Source organism: Mesoplodon bidens (assembly GCF_964165515.1).
Source record: "Mesoplodon bidens genome assembly, chromosome: 7".
Classification (NCBI taxonomy): Eukaryota; Metazoa; Chordata; class Mammalia; order Artiodactyla; family Ziphiidae; genus Mesoplodon; species Mesoplodon bidens.
Genome location: NC_138164.1, coordinates 63,370,393 through 63,391,169, shown reverse-complemented (window position 1 = coordinate 63,391,169; position 20,777 = coordinate 63,370,393). Strand labels below are relative to the sequence as shown.

General features: G+C 35.2%; 1 protein-coding gene across 1 annotated transcript in view; it reads right to left on the bottom strand.

Annotated features, from left to right (window-relative positions):
• ACER3 (alkaline ceramidase 3) overlaps window positions 1-20,777 on the bottom strand; it is a 200,511-nt gene that overhangs the window by 40,426 nt on the left and 139,308 nt on the right. Inside the window, exon 7 of the mRNA XM_081238778.1 lies at window positions 7,092-7,150. Coding sequence (XP_081094904.1) covers window positions 7,092-7,150 — 59 coding nt within the window. The remainder of the gene's footprint in view (window positions 1-7,091; window positions 7,151-20,777) is intronic.

Below are 20,777 nucleotides of genomic sequence, written 5' to 3'. Positions count from 1 at the left end.
AAAGGGAAAAACCTACAACCAAGATTACTCTACCTGGCAAGGATCTCACTCAGATTCTATGGAGAAATCAAAAGCTTTACAGACAAGCAAAAGCTAACAGAATTCAGCACCACCAGACCAGCTCTACAACAAATGCGAAAGGAACTCCTCTAAGTGGGAAACACAAGAGAAGAAAAGGACCTACAAAAACAAACCCAAAACAATCAAGAAAATGGTAATAGGAACATACATATCAACAATTACCTTAAACGTGAATAGATTAAATGCTCCAACCAAAAGACACAGGCTTGCTGAATGGACACAAAAACAAGACCCATATATATGCTGTCTACAAGAGACCCACTTCAGACCTAGGGACACATAGAGATTCAAAGTGAGGGGATGGAAAAAGATATGCCTTGCAAATGGAAATCAAAAGAAAGCTGGAGTAGCAATACTCATATCAGATAAAACAGACTTTAAAATAAAGACTATTACAAGAGACAAGGAAGGACACTACATAATGATCAAGGGATCAATCCAAGAAGAAGATATAACAATTATAAATATATATGCACCCAACACAGGAGCACCTCAATACATAAGGCAACTGCTAACAGCTATAAAAGAGGAAATTGACAGTAACACAATAATAGTGGGGGACTTTAACACCTCACTTAGACCAATGGACAGATCACCCAAACAGAAAATAAATAAGGAAACACAAGCATTAAATGATACAACAGACCAGATAGATTTAATTGATATTTATGGGACATTCCAACCAAAAACAGCAGATTAAACTTTCTTCTCAAGTGTGCACAGAACATTCTCCAGGATACATCACATCTTGGGTCACAAATCAAGCCATAGTAAATTTAAGAAATTTGAAATCGTATCAAGCATATTTTCTGACTACACTATGAGATTAGAAATCAATTACAGGGGACAAAATGTAAAAAACAGAAACACATGAGGCTAAACAATATGTTACTAAATAAACAAGAGATCACTGAAGAAATCAAAGAGGAAATAAAAAAATGCCTAGAGACAAATGACAATGAAAACATGATATCCAAAACCTATGGGATGCGGCAAAAGCAGTTCTAAGAGGGAAGTTTATAACTACAAGTGTACCTCAAGAAACAAGAAAAATCTCAAATAAACAATCTAACCTTATACCTAAAGGAACTAGAGAAAGAAGAACAAACAAAACCCAAAGTTAGCAGAAGGAAAGAAATCATAAAGATCAGAGCAGAAATAAATGAAACGGAAACAAAGAAAACAATAGCAAAGATCGATAAAACTAAAAGCTGGTTCTTTGAGAAGATAAACAAAATTGATAAACCATTAGCCAGACTCATCAACAAAAAGAGGGAGAGGACTCAAATCAATAAAATTAGAAATGAAAGAGGAAAAGTTACAACAGACATAGCAGAAATACAAAGCATCTTAAGAGACTACTACAAGTAACTCTATGCCAATAAAATGGACAACCTGGAAGACATGGACAAATTCTTAGAATGGTATAACCTTTCAAGACTGAACAAGGAAGAAATAGAAAATATGAACAGACCAACAGTAATGAAAATTGAAACTGTGATTAAAAATCTTCAAACAAACAAAAGTCCAGGACCAGATGGCTTCACACGTGAATTCTATCAAACACTGAGAGAAGAGCTAACACTCATCCTTCTCAAACTTCCAAAAAATTGCAAAGGAAGGAACACTCCCAAACTCATTCTTTGAGGCCACCATCACCCTGATACCAAAACCAGACAAAGACGTCACAAAAAAAGAAAATTACAGACCAATATCACTGATGAATATAGATGTAAAAATCCTCAACAAAACACTAGCAAACAGAATCCAACAACACATTAAAAGGATCATACACCATGATTAAGTGGGATTTATCCCAGGGATGCAAGGATTCTTCAGTATAGACAAATCAATCAATGTGATACACCATATTAACAAATTGAAGGAGAAAAACCATATGATCATCTCAATAGATGCAGAAAAAGCTTTTGACAAAATTCAACACCCATTTATGATAAAAACTCTCCAGAAAGTGGACACAGAGGGAACCTACCTCAACATAATAAAGGCCATATATGACAAGCCCCCAGCAAATATCATTCTCAATGGTGAAAAACTGAAAGCATTTCCTCTAAGATCAGGAACAAGACAAGGTTGCCCTCTCTCGCCATTATTATTCAATGTAGTTTTGTAAGTCATACCCATGGCAATCAGAGAAGAAAAAGAAATAAAAGGAATACAAATTGGAAAAGAAGAAGTAAAACTGTCACTGTTTGCAGATGACATGATACTATATATAGAGAATCCTAAAGATGCCACCAGAAAACTATTAGAGCTAATCAATGAATCTGGTAAAGTTGCAGGATACAAAATTAATGCACAGAAATCTCTTGCATTCCTATACGCTAATGATGAAGAATCTGAAAGAGAAATTAAGGAAATACTCCCATTTACCATTGCAACAAAAAGAATAAAACGTCTAGGAATAAACCTACCTAGGGAGACAAAAACCTGTATGCAGAAAACTATAAGACACTGATGAAAGAAATTAAAGATGATACCAAGAGATGGAGAGATATACCATGTTCTTGGATTGGAAGAGTCAATATTGTGAAAATGACCCTACTACCCAAAACAATCTACAGATTCAATGCAATCCCTATCAAATTACCAATGGCATTTTTTACAGAACTAGAACAAAAAATTTTTAAATTTGTACGGAGACAAAAAAGACCCCGAATAGCCAAAGCAGTCTTAGGGAAAAAAAAGGAGCTGGAGGAATCAGACTCCCTGACTTCAGACAATACTACAAAGCTACAGTAATCAAGACAATATGGGACTGGCACAAAAACAGAAATATAGATCAATGCATCAAGATAGAAAGCCCAGAGATAAACCCACGCACCTATGTTCAACTAATCTATGACAAAGGAGGCAAGGATATACAATGGAGAAAAGACAGTCTCTTCAATAAGTGGTGCTGGGAAAACTGGACAGCTACATGTAAAAGAATGAAATTAGAACACTCCCTAACCCCATACACAAAAATAAACTCAAAATGGATTAGAGACCTAAATGTAAGACCGGACACTATAAAACTCTTAGAGGAAAACATAGGAAGAACACTCTTTGACAGAAATCACAGCAAGACCTTTTTTGAACCACCTCCTAGAGTAATGGAAATAAAAACAAAAATAAACAAATGGGACCTAATGAAACTTAAAAGCTTTTGCACAGCAAAGGAAACCATAAACAAGACAAAAAGACAACCCTCAAAATGGGAGAAAATATTTGCAAACGAACCAACAGACAAAGGGGTAATCTCCAAAATATATAAACAGCTCATGCAGCTCAATATTAAAAAAAGAAATAACCCAATCCAAAAATGGGCAGAAGACCTAAACAGACATTTCTCCAAAGAAGACATACAGATGGCCAAGAAGCTGCTCAACATCACTAATTATTAGACAAATGCAAATCAGAATTACAATGAGGTATCACCTCACACCAGTTAGAATGGGCATCATCAGAAAATCTACAAACAAATGCTGGAGAGGGTGTGGAGAAAAGGGAACCCTCTTGCAGTGTTGGTGGGAATGTAAATTGATACAGCCACTATGGAGAACAGAATGGAGGTTCCTTAAAAAACTAAAAATAGAATTACCATATGACCCAGCGATCCCACTATTGGGCATATACCCAGAGAAAACCATAATTCAAAAAGACATGTGCACCCCAATGTTCACTGCAGCACTATTTACAATAGCCAGGTCATGGAAGCCCATCGACAGATGAATGGATAAAGAAGATGTGGTACATATATATAATGGAATATTACTCAGCCATAAAAAGGAACGTAATTGGGTCATGTGTAGAGATGTGGATGGATCTAGAGACTGTCATACAGAGTGAAGTAAGTCAGAAAGAGAAGAACAAATATCACATATTAACGCATATATGTGGAACCTAGAAAAATGGTACAGATGAATTGGTTTGCAGGGCAGAAATTGAAACACAGATGTAGAGAACAAATGTATGGACACCAAGGGTGGAAAGTGGCGGGGTGGTGGTGGTGGTGGTGTGATGAATTGGGAGATTGGGATTGACGTGTATACACTGATGTGTATAAAATGGATGACTAATAAGAACCTGCTGTATAAAAAAATAAAATAAAATTCAAAAATTAAACAAAAGAAAATCAAAAGTCCAAAATGCTAATGGAAGAAATCAAAGATGATCTAAATAAATGGAGAGACACACAAGACACACAGTGTTCATAGACTGGAAGACTCAACATAGTAAAGATGTCAATTCTTCACAAATTGATATGCAGGTTTAATGCAATTCCTATCAAAATGCCAATAAGATTTTAAATATAGACATTATTATTCTAAAATTTATACATAAAGGCAAAGGAACCCAAATAGCAAAAACAGTTTTGAAAAAGAAGTGAGAGGAATCAATCTATATGATTTGAAGAGGTATTTTATAGGTAGAGTAATCAATTATCAGAGAGTAGGACCGGTAGAGGGATAGACACCTAAATGAATGCAACAGAATAAAAAAACTCAAAAATACATCAACACAAATATACCCAAATAATTTTTGAGAAAGGTGCAAAAGCAATTCAGTGAAGAAACAGCCTTTTCAACCAGTGGTCCTGGAGTAGTGGGACCTCTGAAGGTTAAAAAATGGACCTCGGGCTTCCTTGGTGGCGCAGTGGTTGAGAGTCCGCCTGCCGATGCAGGGGACACGGGTTCGTGCCCTGGTCCGGGAAGATCCCACATGCTGCGGAGCGGCTGGGCCCGTGAGCCATGGCCGCTGAGCATGCGCGTCTGGAGCCTGTGCTCCGCAACGGGAGAGGCCACAACAGTGAGAGGCCCGTGTACCGCAAAAAAAAAAAAAAAAAAAAAATGGACCTCAACCTACTCCTTACCCCTTACATAAAAATTAACTCAAAATAAATCATAAACTGAAATGTAAAGCTATACAAAACTTTTGGTAAAAAACAGGAAAACCTAGGGTTAGGCATTGAGTCCTTAACCTGGATGCCCAAGCATGATACGTAAAAGGAAAATTGATAAAGTGACCTCATCAAAATTAAAAACTTTTGCTCTGTGATAGGCCCTGTGAACAGCATGAAAGACAAGGTACAGACTGTGAGAAAATATTTGTGAGCCACATATTTGATGAAGAGTATCTAGAATATGTAAAGAATGCTCAAAACTCAAAAAAAGAGAAACAATCCCATTAGAAAATGGGCAAAGACATGAACAGACGTTTCACCAAAGAGGATATACAGATGGTAAATAAACACATGAAAATATGTTCAATATCATTAGCCACTAGGGAAACAAGAATTAAAACCACAATGAGATATCAGTACATATCTGTAAGAATGACTAAAATAAAAATTAGTGACAACACCAAATCTTGGCAAGGATGCAGAGAAACTGGGTCACACATACACTGCTGGTGGGAATGTAAAATGGTAGAGCCACTCTGAAAAACAGTTTGGGAGTTGGGCTTTCCAGGTGGTGCAGTGGTTGAGAATCTGCCTGTCAATGCAGGGGACACGGGTTCGAGCCCTGGTCTGGGAAGATCCCACATGCCACAGAGCAACTAAGCCCGTGCGCCACAACTACTGAGCCTGTGCTCTAGAGCCCGCAAGCCACAACTACTGAAGCCTGTGCGCCCTAGAGCCCATGCTCCACAAGAGATGCCACCGCAATGAGAAGCCCGCAAACCGCAATGAAGAGTAGCCCCCGCTCACCACAACTAGAGAAAGCCCACGTGCAGCAACGAAGACCCAACGCAGCCAAAAATAAATTAATAATTTTTAAAAAAACAGTCTGAAAGTTTTAAAAAGAATTGAACATATGATTATCATACAACCTAGCAATTCCACTCTGGGCATTTATTCCAGAGAAATGAAAACTTATATTCACATAAAAACCTGTAAACAAATACTCATAGCAGCTTTATTCATAATAGTAAAAAACTAGAAATAAAAAACTGGAAATCCAGATGTTATTCAACGGGTGAATGATTAAACTGTGGTACGTCCATATCACAGAATACTACTCACAACAGAAAGGGTGAACTACTGATACACTCAACAACTTGTATTAATCTCCAGTGAATTATGCTGAGTGCAAAAGGCCAATCCCAATGGTTATATATACTGTGTGATTCCATTTATATAACACTCTGAAAAATTGAAGAAATGAAGGGCAGATTAGTAGTTGCTAGGGGTTAAGCATAGGGGGTAAGGAAACAGGGTAGGAAGGAATTGGGTGTGGCTACAGAAAGACCACACAGGGATCCTTGTAGTGATAGAATTGTTCTGTATCTTGATTCTGTCAGTGTCAAGTCCTGGTTATGATGTTGTACTATAGTTTTGCAAGACATTATCACTAGAGGAAACTGGTAAAGGGTACAGACAATCTCTATTATTTCTTACAATTGCATGTGCTTCTACAATTATCTCAAAACAAAAAGTTTAATTAAAAAAGAAAAAAACAGAAACAAACCCATAAATCATACTATTTACTTACTGAGCATCTGTTATATGGCCAGGCCCTATGTCAGGTACTCACATGAAATATTTCTTATTTTATTTTTCATGAACTCTATAAATATTATGCCTATTTCCTAAATCATCTTTCTGGAATACTGTTTCTCTGTGACACTAATAGTCTTCCTTGAGAGGTGTTCTGCAAAAAGGGTTCCTTAATTAAGTAGTTTGAGAAACAGAAAAACAATTATTTTCTTTTCTACTGTAGGATTTTTCAAGGCCTTTAATAAACTCATGTACATTATAAATATTCAAAAGGAGGCCATCACACACAGCTTTCCTCAAATTTCTTTAATTTTAGAATTCTTGGTTTCATGTGATGCCTATTAACAACTTACTTAAAGAATTAGTATTTCTTGCAATATACCATAATAAAGTTGGGTTGTAAGTTTTCTATCAGTATCCCTTCTGGAGTTGGGTTTTATGTGTTATTTCAGTTTAGGCTACAGATTTACCACCTAAGTGTACTCTTTTGATGATCCAAACTACTTACCATGTAACAATATAAATAGATCGAACTACTAATGTGAAGACCAACATTCCATACATGACCTGAAGAAGAAAGAGAAAATGAAGTTAGTAAAATCATGATTCTTTGGCAAAGGAAGTATATTTGCCTACAAAAGTAGTCCTCCCAGTTAAATGTAAACATTTATTATCTTTCATTACATTTTAAAGAACAGATGTGTAATTATATAATGAAGAGTTATACTAACCTTTGAGAAAAGAGCCTGCTTGTGAATAATCAATATCAGAAGTCTCATGTCAATTTTAATTCTGAATGGTTCCATGAAATTTTAAATATGTGCTAAAACCTGAACAAATGCTGTATTTTTGCCTCATATTCCCTAGAGATCCTTTCCTTCTTGTTAGCTTCACTTTCAGCAAATGATTCTACTTCCCATCTTATAAATCTGAACTCTTTTAAACTCTCCTCCCAGGTGTTTGTGCATTCATATGCATCCTCTCCCTGCATTCTTTCTCCCATTCCTAGTTTCTAAAGAAAGAGGTGCCCATTTCTTCTTGACTGAGGTTAATCTACTCCCCTGTGTTCTTTATTCTATATGCTCCCACATCTTCCCAGACTTGGCTCCAACAACTAACCTCTTTCTCTTCTATACTGAGCACTGGATAGGTACTACTACCTGGAAACCTGAACCTAGTGGGAGAATTTAACTTTTAAAAGTGTGAAATATTAAATACAAGAAAACTGCACAGAATATAAATGTATAACTTAAATATTTATAAAGCCAATAACTGGGAAAGTACCATTCAGGTCAAGACACATGTTATCTCTTCCCAGTCCAACCCTCTCCCCTACTCCTTAGAGGAAACCACTCTCCTGACTTTTAAAATAAACACATTTTCTTGCTTTTCTTTATGTGTTTACTAACTTAAACTGGCGTCCTAAATATGCACTCCTAAATAAGTTTTTTAAATTTTAATTTTAATTTACAATAGAATAATGTTACATACATTTGTTTTTGTTTTATCTTTTAGAATTCAATTATGTTGAATATGTAGCCATAGTTCATTCATTTTTGATATCACATAAATAAATACCACAATTTATTTACCAATTCTTGTGGTGATGGACATTTTGAGGTTATTTCCAGTTTTCACTGCTATGAACATTTCTACGCATATATTCTAATACACACATACAAAAGTTTCTCCAGGGTATGTACCTAGGAATGTAACTGCTGGGTCAGAGGGTATATTATTATCAAAATTACTAAAAATGTCAAACTGTTTTCCAAAGTGGTTAAACCAACCTTTACTCCAACCAATGTGTATTCTGAGTGTTTCTTTTATGCCACCTACTCAAAACATGATATAGTCAGACTTCTAAATTTTTGTCATTCTATGTGGTTTTTAATATGTATTTCTCCGATTACAGGTTGAACACTGTATGTTATGTTCACTGGCCAATTGATATCTGCTATTGTTCAAACCTATTTTTTTATTCGGTTGTCTGTCATTTTCTTACTTGTTCCTGTTTCAACTTTTAAAAACTTTTAAATTAAAATTAAAATATAACACACACACAAAGTGCTCAAAACATAAACACTGTTTGAGGATTATCACAAAACAAATATCTTTTCAATTTTTTACTTCGTAGGTCAAAAAACTGAACTTTGGCAGAATACCATAAATCAACCTCATACCCTTCTCAAGTTCTATACCCTTCTCTTCCCCGAGGTTTACCACTATGCTGACTTCTCACATTAGAGTTCAGTTTTGCCTGTTTGGAACCTCAATATAAACGAACTCTGTTTTATATACTTGTGTCAAGCTTCTTTTACTCAGTTTTGTGTTTGTGAGCCTCATTCAACTTGTTATACGAGCTGTGGTATATCAGTGTTCATTGCTATCTAATATTCCATTATTTAAATATGTATATTTTATATATCCATTCTACTGCTGATGGACATTGGGGTCTAAGTTTTAGCTATTTATAATAATCCTGCTATAAACATATATAACATAGGAAGAACACTCTTTGACATAAATCACAGCAAGATCCTTTTTGACCCACCTCCTAGAGTAATGGAAATAAAAACAAAAATAAACAAATGGGACCTCATGAAACTTAAAAACTTTTGCACGGCAAAGGAAACCATAAACAAGATGAAAAGACAACCCTCAGAATGGGAGAAAATATTTGGAAATGAAGCAACTGACAAAGGATTAATCCCCAAAAGATACAAGCAGCCCATGAAGCTCAATATCAAAAAAACAAACCACCTAATCCAAAAATGAGCAGAAGATCTAAACAGACATTTCTCCAAAGAAGGTATACAGGTTGAAAGGATGCTCAACATTACTAATCATTAGAGAAATGCAAATCAAAACCACCATGAGGTGTCACCTCACACGGGTCAGAATGGCCATCATCAAGAAATCTACAAACAATAAATGCTGGAGAGGGTGTGGAGAAAAGGGAACCCTCTTGCACTGTTGATGGGAATGTAAATTGATACAGCCACTATGGAGAACAGTATGGAGGTTCCTTAAAAAACTAAAAATAGAACTACCATATGACCCAGCAATCCCACTACTGGGCATATACCCTGAGAAAAGCATAATTCAAAAAGTCATGTACCACAATATTCATTGTAGCACTATTTACAATAGCCAGAACATGGAAGTAACCTAAGTGTCCATCAACAGATGAATGGATAAAGAAGATGTAGCACACATATACAATGAAATATTACTCAGCCATAAAAGGAAACGACATTGAGTTATTTGTAGTGAGGTGGATGGACCTAGAGTCTGTCATACATTGAAGTAAGTCAGAAATAGGAAAACAAATACCATATGCTAACACATATATATGGAATCTAAAAAAACCAATGGTTCTGATGAACCTAGGGGCAGGACAGGAATAAAGATGCAGACATAGAGAATGGACTTGAGGACATGGAGAGGGGGAAGGGTAAGCTGGGACAAAGTGAGAGAGTAGCACTGACATATATACACTACCAAATGTAAAATAGATAGCTAATGGGAAGCAGCTGCATCACACGGGGAGATCAGCTCGGTGCTTTGTGACCACCTAGAGAGGTGGGATAGGGAGGGTGGGAGGGAGAAGCAAGACGGAGGGGCTATGGGGATATATGTATACATATAGCTGATTCACTTTGTTATACAGCAGAAACTAACACAACATTGTAAAGCAATTATACTCCAATAAAGATGTTAAAAATATATGTGTGTGTGTGTGTGTGTGTGTGTGTGTATGTAATTTTTGGTGTACATGTTCAGGGATTTCTACTGGGCATAGGAGCCAAGCTGCTGGATCATAGCGTATGTATAAACTCAAGTTTAGTGGTTTTTACAAACTCTTTTCCAAGGTGGTTATACTGATTAACACTCCCACGTGCAGTGTATGAGTGTTGCTTAATAGCCTTGCTAGTCAGCCCTCGGTACTATAGTCTTTTTTATTTTAGCCAGTCCTTCTCTATCAATAGAAATACTTTCCCCTTAAAGTCTATTTTGTCTGATATTAAAATAACTATACCATATTTCTTTTGCTTAGTGTTTGCATGGTATATATATTTTTCCATACTTTCACTTTCAAGTGAAATCCAAGCTTTTTTTTTAATGTAGCCATTGAGTATGTAGTGGTATTTCATTGTGTTTTCAATTTTCATTTCCATGATGACTAATATAGATTGAATATCACTTCATATGTTTATTGGCCATTTGGATATAATCTTTTGTGAAATGTCTCATCCATTTTTCTACTGGGTCTCCTACTTTTTTTTATTGGTTTGTAGGATGTCTTTACATATACTAGTCTTTGCTTGATTATATGTGTTGTGAATATCTTATTCCACTCTATAGTGTTATATGTTCACTCTCTTTATGGTGTCTTTTTATGACCCTAAATTCTTAATTTTAAGATTAAATTAGTGTTGTCTGTGTCTTGTAATAACGGTATAGTTATTTATTTATTTAGGTATTCTTTAATGTCTGTAAATGTGCTTTATAATTTCTTCCATATATAGGTCTTAGACATTTATGCTAGATTTACTCCTAGGTACTTCATAAATACTTTTAGATGATTATCATAAGTAGTAATTTTTAAATGTCATTTTCTACCTGTTTGATGCTATTATATATAAATACAACTTTTTTTTGCAAACTGCTTTTATTTAATGTGACTTTACCTTTTAAAATCTCTTCTAATAATTTATTTGTAGAGTCTTTAGGTTTTCCCTATATATATTTGTATATCACTTGTGAATATTTACAGTTTTGTCTCACCCTTTTTAATTCAATAATTTTCTTTTTCTTGCTTAACTGAGTGGGCCTGGTACTCCAGTACAATATGAATAGAATTGGTGATAACAAGTACTGCTATCTCATGCTCAGTCTCAAAGAGAAAGCTTTCAATGGTTAATCACTAAGTGTTACATTGAGTGTAGGATTAAAAAAATTTTTTTAAATAATCTTCATCAGATTAAGAAGCCCTCTTTTATTTCTAGTTTGCTAGGAGTTTTTAAAAATCATGAATTAATATATTTTATCGAATACTTTTTCTGTATCTCTTGAGATAATCATATAATTTTTGTCCTTTAATCTTTTAATATAATTTTCTAATACTGATTAATAGTCTAACCAACTTGATACTCCTGGGTGATATCTAATTTAGTCATGATGCTTTATCCTATTTTTGTTTATATTGGCTGATTTGGTTTAGAAATATTTTGCCTAGGACTTCTGCCTGTTATTTTAACTCTTTCAAACTCTCCTTACTGGTATTAAAGTTTTGCTTGCCTCATACATGAGTTGGAGAGTATCTCTTCTTTTTGTTCAATTCACTATGAGAATCTGTGTAAGACTGGAATTATTTCTTCTTTTAATGTGTGGTAAACATTCTAGCAAAGTCATATTCGCACACAAATTTCTGACTACTGATTGAACCACTTTTCATTGTTATAGGACAATTCAGGTTTTGTATTCTCTGTAAGTTTCTACAGGTTATACTTTTTTTAGGAATTTGTCCATTTAAAAAATAAAAATGAAAAATGTAAATTTATTGGCATAAAGTTGTTCATAATATTTAATTAACTTTTTAATGTCGCCAGGACTTGATGTGATATCACTTTTTCATTTCTTCTTTTTTTAATATTTATTTATTTTTTGGCTGCGTCAGGTCTTAGTTGCGGCACGTGGGATCTTTCATTGTGATGCATGAGCTCACTAGCTGTGGTATGTGAGATCTCACAGTGCGCGGGCTCATTAGTTCGAGGTGCAGGCTCTCTAGTTGTGGTGCGCGGGCTGCAGAGCACATGGGCTGATTAGTTGTGGCACGCGTGCTCTCTAGTTGTGATGCACAGCTTCAGTAGTTGTGGTGGGCAGGCTTAGTTGCCCCGTGGCATGTGGGATCTTAGTTCCCCGACCAGGGATTGAACTGGCATCCCCTGCACTGCAAGATGGATTCTTAACCACTGGACCACCAGGGAAGTCCCTTCATATCTGATATTGTTTGTGCTTGCCTTTTCCCCTCTTGATCAAATTCACCAAGGGTATGTTAGTTTTACTTGTCTATTTAAAGAAGCAACTTTTGGCTTTGCTGATGCTCCCCATAGTATATTTGTTTTCTATTGTATTCCTTTTTGCTTTTATCTTTCACTTCTTGAAATATACGCTATATCCTTCCTTTTTTAGCCTTTTTTTCCTGGTACACACACTTTAAGGCTAGATATTTCCCTCCAAATATGAATTTTGCTGAATCCAATTTTTTTAATGTAGCCATTCTTTTATATACATATATATATTTATTTTGACTGCTCTGGGTCTTGGTTGCTGTACATGGGATCTTTGTTGAGGCATGTGGCATCTTTACTTGTGGCATGCGGACTTCTTAGTTGAGGCATGCATGCAGGTTCTAGTTTCCCGACCAGGGATCGAACCCGGACCCCCTGAATTGGAAGCATGGAGTCTTACCCACTGGACCACCAGAAGGTCTCCCAAGTTTTAACATGTATTTATTTTCATTGATTCAATTCAAAATATTTTCCAATTTCTATGATTGGAAATTTCTATATTTCTTTGATCTATATTATTTAAAAGTATATTACTTAAATTCTAACATAATTGCATTACAGTCAGAAATTATATTCTGATTACAGTCCTTTGAAATTTGTTAAGACTTACTGTATGAGCAAGTATATGGTCAATTTTTGTAAATGTGGAAAAACAAAGTGTTTCTGCAATTGTTGGGTACAGTATTTTACATTTGCTCTATAGGTCAAGTTTTTTAATCAAGCAGCTTAAATCTTCTATATCTTCTTGAGTTACTGAGAGTTGTATATTAAAATCCCCAAAGATTATAGATTTTTCTATTTTTTCTTCTAGTTCAGTCTTTTTTTCATTATATATGTTGAGGTATTATATATATTAAAGGTACATACAAGTTTTAAATTAATATAATTTTCTGAATTGAATACTTTTAATACTACAAAGTAATCCTTCTCTATCAATAGAAATATTTTCCCCTTAAAGTCTTATTTTGTCTGATATTAAAATAACTATACCATATTTCTTTTGCTTAGTGTTTGCATGGTATATATATTTTTCCATACTTTCACTTTCAACCTTTCTATACCCTGATGTTTTAGGTGGACTCTCTTATAAGGCCCTGCTATGACTCCTGCCTACTACTTGTGGTCTCTCTATTAAATGGAATCCAAGAAATATGTATTGAGCATTGTACTAGACCCTGAGGACATCATGGTCTGAGTAAAGGGTTAACTAATATCCAGCCTGGGATGATGTAGGCCTGGCTGCGTATGACCTCAAGTCTCCCAGCCTTGAATACAACAGTTAAGATAAATGGGGAATGTTGTGTCTGCTTTTGTTGTTGTGAAGGACTGCACCTAGGTTGCAGGCTTGGGGCCTGCATTAGAACAGTATAAAAGATGCCTATTATAAAGAATGGTAGGGGAAAAAAAAAGAAATAAAAAAGGGGCTGTAGCTTCTGCATGTTACAGTGACTTCCACTACACTTAGCTCTCATCCCTGGCAGATGTACACAACTTATGTGGATGAGAGGGCAAAAGAAGCTGTGTATAAGGATAGCGCTGAATCTCCTGATGAGATGAAAACGTTACACTTGCTGTATCCTCGACCTAGTATTCTACAATAAAGCTAAGTAAACACAGTATTAGATGAAAGCTTATTAGAGACTGATTGCCCACCTGAATCAATAATTGCAGCCATGCTGCTATAATCATGAACAAGAAAGGCATGATCCCTGCCCTCACTGCATACAATCTAGTAAAGAGAGGTATAAGTAACCAGGCAGTTAAAATGTAGTATTTTAACTCTGTGATAGGGACTGAACAGAGTATTTTCTAAGCGCATAGGAAGGCCACCTAATCCAAACTTATGCAGATCAGAAAGACTTCCATGGACTAGGGATGTAATGTACAACATAAGAAATATAATTAACACTGCTATACGTTATATACAAAAGTTGTTAAGAGAGTAAATCCTAAGAGTTGTCACAAGGAAAAAAATTTTTTTTTTATTTCTTTAATGTTGTATCTATATAAGATGATGAATGTTCACTAAATTTACTGTGGTAATCATTTCATGTTGTATGTAAGTCAAATCATTATGCTGTACACCTTAAACTTATACAGTGCTGTATGTCAATTATGTCTCAACAAAACTGGAAGAAAAAAAGACTTTTTGGAGGATTTAATGTTTAATTTTATAACTGAAGTATTAGTAGGACAAGCATTATTAATAATAACAAACATTATTAAGAGAGGGTGGAAGACAGTAATGGTCATAGCTTACATTCTGGGGACTAGAAAAAAGTAATGCTGTCTAGAATATATTGTTGGAGAGAAGAGTGGGAAAAATGAAGTCAGAAAGGTAAGCAGAGGTCAAGTCTGGCTTTTCAAGTCATGTTAAGGAGTTGGACTTTATCTTAAGAACAATGCAAAGTCAATGAAAGTTTCAGCAGTAGCTCAAAATGATCACTCATGTATTGAAAGATGTCCCTGTCACGTTAGGTGGAGAATGAATTAGGAGGCAAGACTGATGGAAAACAGACCACTGACAAAGTATTGCAGTGACCTAGGTGAGACATGGGGCCTGAACTAGGGTAGTGTTACTGGGAAAGGAGAAAAATGGATAAATTAGGGAAATATTTAGGGCTTAGACTGATAATTAATTTGATATGTGAGTTAGTATAAGTTGGGAAAAATCAATGATAGCCTGGTTTATGACTTAGGCAGTTGGGTGCATAGTGAAATTGTTTATTGTGTTAAAGAATAATATGAAAAGAAAGACAGGGGATAAAAATGTTGACTTCATTTCTGGATATGTTTCGAGTTTGAGGTGCCAGTTAGATATCCAAGTGGAGATCTCTAGCAGGAGTTGGATATCTGGGTCTAAACCTTAGAAGAAAAAACTGAGCTGAATTAACAGATTTATGACTCATCAGCATAGAGAAGTCAAAAGAAATGAATTGTTCAGGGAGTTTGTTAAACATAATAAATGCTGGATAAGAACGTATGCACTGGAAGTGCAATGGGGATTTTTCAAATGAATTTTCTTCTCTTCACAAGCACCTCTACCCTATACATTCTGATTCTCCCCTAGGAATCTGAAGCAGACCCTGCTAGTGGCCTACTCAGTATCTATTCTTGCCTCTGTCTTTATAGAAGACTGATTTTATTAGGCTGGCAATATGTCCAGCTATAAAATCTTGATTTCCCAGGCTTTCTTGAAGCTAGAGGTGTCCACATAACCTTTTCTCTATGCTTTATTTTATTTTATTTTTTTTGTGGTACGCGGGCCTCTCACTGTTGTGGCCTCTCCCGTTGCGGAGCACAGGCTCCGGACGCACAGGCTCAGCGGCCATGGCTCATGGGCCTAGCCGCTCTGCGGCATGTGGGATCTTTCCGGACCGGGGCACGAAACCATGTCCCCTACATTGGCAGACGGACTCTCAACCACTGCGCCACCAGGGAAGCCCTCTATGCATATTTTAAGGTAAGTCATTTTTTAAATAAAAAGATAATAGAATACATACTTTTCCACTCCCTGCAATTTTCATCTAAAAATATTTTTACAAGGAATTTTCATCTTTCCATATTTAATAATTTTTTCGATCTTCAAACTCCAAAGACTATAAAAATATTATTAGTGTTTTCTCCCTGCTAAAGCATCATAGAAATATGCTGTGTGTAAACTGAGACCTGGTATTTATCCTTAAGTAGCCTATAGCCTAGGAAAAAAGCATGTTGTGATTTTGTTTATCAGTAAAAAGAAAAGTATCTCGAGCAAAGTAGGAAAACAATTTTTGGTTCTGTGACTTGGCATTAAGATGCCTGTGTGGAAAGATTTGAAGATAGATGAAAAAGAGAGGTAAAGAGGGCAAATTAAGTGGGATGGGGCTGTAGTGTGGGACCTTGGAAACTGTAGATATACAATAATTATTTTGATAATGAGAGAGACTGACTTATAATATTTCTTCAGAGCTAACATTCTCCACTAAGGAATAGACTCATTCCTTATGGTCTATTCCTTGGATTAAGCCAAAACATGGAGAGGAGTTCCAAATAACTGACCAGTTTATTTTCTACCAAGTATTGGGTTGGCCAAAATGTTCGTTCGGGTTTGTTCGTAAGATTTTACAGACAAACCCAAACAAACTTTTTGGCCAACCCAATACTTATTGAACACCGACTGAATGAAAGCCATTGGACAAGACATTCAGTCATCATTCAAAGATGAAAAGACACCCTATTCCTGACCTCAAAGAGCTCAGTCTAATAAAGGAGAGACACATGTAATCACGTATCTAGTACGTGGATCTGGTTTCTAAATTCCATTCTCCACTCAAAGAAACCAAGCCTCCGTGGAGATCAGGCCTAGAGCAGGGAAAGAACAAGATGAGTCAAGAACATCTTCTTGTGCCAAAAAGTAAGAGATATTCAAAGAACGATGGGAACAGGTCAAAAGGACACAGACACCAGCCTGAAAGTGCTCCACTTGCCAAATCTGAGACAATTTTTACACCAAAATAAACCACGATAGTAACAAAGCATAACTCATTGAATAAAACAGGAATACAAGAGAGAGTCCATAGATATAAAAATAAATAAATTCAAAGTTTAATAATTAAGAGTATTTTCATAAGTCTCAGAGTACTTTACTACAAAGTTCTTATTAATTATGAAGGGACAGAGAATAACTTTACAATGGAGAAGTCTAATAGACACTATCATAAGTCATCATGCTCCAATAGGTTGACAGTATACTTTCAAGTGGTTCAGGTGGAAAACTTTTATCGTTCTTGCAGCTTTTCTGTAAGTTTGATATTGTTTAAAAATAAAAGATATTTAAAAGATAAAGAAAGAATTCCATTCTAACCCGCTAGAATAATTATTAGCTTCACATTGAATGTGCAGAGGGAGCTCAAGTCTTTAACTCTAGGAGAAAGGCACTCAGCTCACCTGTGGTCACGAACAGTTTATTAGGGTGGGAGATCAGGTAGGGATTTGTGGATAAAGCCCCAGTGAGTGGGAACCTATGGTGGTAATAGGTAATGGGATTTTGGCATTTGGAGTTTGTAATGGACTCATTCAATTGCCCAAACACAGTAAAGAGAACCTCTAACAGAAAAAGCCAAGGGCTGCAGTTGGGGGATTCTAGATTTTTCTACCACCTGATTACTGCCTCAGTACATGACCTTGAATAAGTCACTTCATTTGTCTTAGCCTTGGACTCCCATTTGTAAAATGAAGGGACTGAACTAGGTGACTGTGGTTTCATATTTCTATAATCATAGTCAAAATAGGGATGTAAGAGGCATTTTATTTTGGGAGTTAATATATAAATTTATTCTCATATGATAAGGCTAAAAGGTTGGTGCTTCCTACATACTTAGAGGATAGTTTAAACAGTAATAAGCTAAATGTAGATATTACTTTTTAACTATAAAACAATTTCATAAGTCTCATAAGGCAATGTGGTCTATTGGTAAAAACATAGTTTTTGTAGGTATATTCAGAACTGGTTTAAAATCTTAATTCTGCCCAAACTATACAGCCTTCTAATCCATCCTACATACAACTGTCAGAATTATCTGAAACAGATATTATAATCTTATGCCTGTCAATGGCAAAATCGTAAGTTTCAAACTCTAGCATGACAGCCAGCGATTCACAGTTTGGTTCCAGCCTTCTTTCTCTTCTCATGTTCTGCAGGATCTCGTATTTAGCACAGGATTTCCCAAACAGTCCCCCAGAATACCACCGTGCTGAGAAATATTAAGAGATATTCAATAAAAAAGGGTTCCATGGTCAAATAAATCCTGCTCAAATGTCACTTCCTATGTGAAGCCTTCCTGAAATCCTTCTATAAAAATTATTTAATCTCTTTTTATTCCCAAAGTACTTCACTTATATTTGACTTTGGGCAGTTTTTTGAATTGATAACTGAATTGAGGTTTACTTAAAGTAAACCACAGCTATACCTAAGTTTTACATATTCAGTCTTCACATTTTTCCAAGTTCATTATTGCACAAAAATCTAAATCGTATTTTTCATTCTTTTGAAAAACATCTGACAATAAACTAGATTCCAAAGTAATCTGCTATAAGGACATATCATATCATAAAAGCAATATGGGCTTTGGGGGGGAAAAAAAAAGATCTGGTTTCCATTTCCAGTTCTGCCACTAACTAGTTCAGAAACACTGGGCAAATTACTTAAGCCCTTCTGACTCTCAGTTATCTTACCTATAAAATGAAGATAATTCCTAAACAGGTTTGTTGATATTTTAGTGAGATAATGAGTGAGTCAATCTATATAAACTATATGAAAGAATATATAATATTTAGCACATAGTAGATACTAAAAAACATCATCTTCTTTTCTAAGTGTGCTTATACAGTAGTTTCCTTCTACCCTAATTTGTAATAAAACGGCACAAATGAAACATAATAGAATTTTTAAAAATCTACTTAAGTTCCTGTTTTTCAAATTGTTTACATAGTGTTCTTTCTTGCAAACCTTGAAGGTCAAATTAGAAGGGGTAGTAATAAAATACTGGTATGTCACGTCTAGAAACAATCTTTCAGAGACATCTACTTTGGCAAGAAGATTTTAAGCAACAGTACTCTTTGAGACATTAGATGAGATCTCATCTGAGATATTCAACTACTGATTTGTCAATTAGCTACTTTAAGAGGGTTCAATAACTTCTTAAATGTTCTTTAGTCTATTCTCATGTATGCTTTTCTTTTTGTTTTCTTTCTTAAGATATGTTGGGGTTTCTATTGAATGTGACAGCTATGTGATCTGAGTATTATCCTTTGCAAGGCCATCAAAATGAATAAATGGCATTTGGCTCTCTTTTTGGAGATGTTTGGATCACCTTGGATTTAATACAGTAAAGTAGAACTGTTATCAGTATATTCTCCCTCAGGGAAGCTAATCTGGTTAGTAAGACAATCATCCTTGTTGTGACAGATACTTTTAATTGTACTATCACTACTTATCTCTCTAGCTCAACTCAAATATCTCCTTTTAGAAGCTTTCCATGATCATCATAGGCAGAAATTTATGCACATCTTACTAAGTACTTTTAGTATCACACAGTATTAGTATGTTTATTGCCTTGTGCTTTGCATTACCTTAATTATTTTTATATAATCCTTGTGAAATAGTACCTTTCCTTGTTTTGAACATTTTACAGATGAAGATACTGAAGAATAGGTGCAGCAAGAAATTTGTCGGTGGGTAACAAAATGGCAAGAAATCGAGATTCTGAACTTCAAGAAATCAAAGTGGTAAGAAATCAAGATTCCAGTCTTAATCAGAGCTCCTTTAGATTAGACCACATTGCTTTTCCTTCCTTTTCCTTTATTTTTAAGATCTTGAAAAATATTGTAAATCTTGTCACAAATTTCAAGACAATTTTCTACTTACAAATTCTAAAACAATTTTTCTAAGTTTCTACACATAAAAATATCAAGTTACCTGAAAGAATTGAGAGTAATACTCCAAACTTTGACAATTACAAGATTCTCAGAAAAAGAAGTTCTCTTTTCTTAAGAATGATACCCAGAAAATAATTAGGGGAAGATTTTTTTTTAAGCCTTAAGTATAAATATCAATAGAAAGTATCAATTCTAATTACTTAACAGACCAGCATAGGATACTCTAGATTAGACATTTGAGGCAAAGGTCTCTTGAAATAAAACTTTACAAAGCAGCGAGGAATACTATTGTGTCAAACTAGTGGGCTATTTTCCTTAACTTGTTCTTCAGTACTAGAGTAAGTAATAATTTAGCTACATGCACTAGGTGTATTTTGTAATCCTATTTTAGTCATCTAAACAGACAGACTGTGCCCTTGCCTACATTAGTACTACTTTTACATGTTTATTACAAAACGTATATACTGCAAACACGTTTTTACAAGTCAATCTTCCTGACCAGATAGTGAGTTCTTTGAGACCAGCAGCCATGTCTTATGTGCTTTAGTATATTAATATTAGTTAACGTTTACTGAGTGTTTTACTATGTGCTAAGGTTTAAATGCATTATTTCATTTAATACTCAGACAACTATAGGAGATTATTATACCGAATTTAGAGATGTGGTCTATGAGCTCTATAAGAGCAAGAGACCTCAT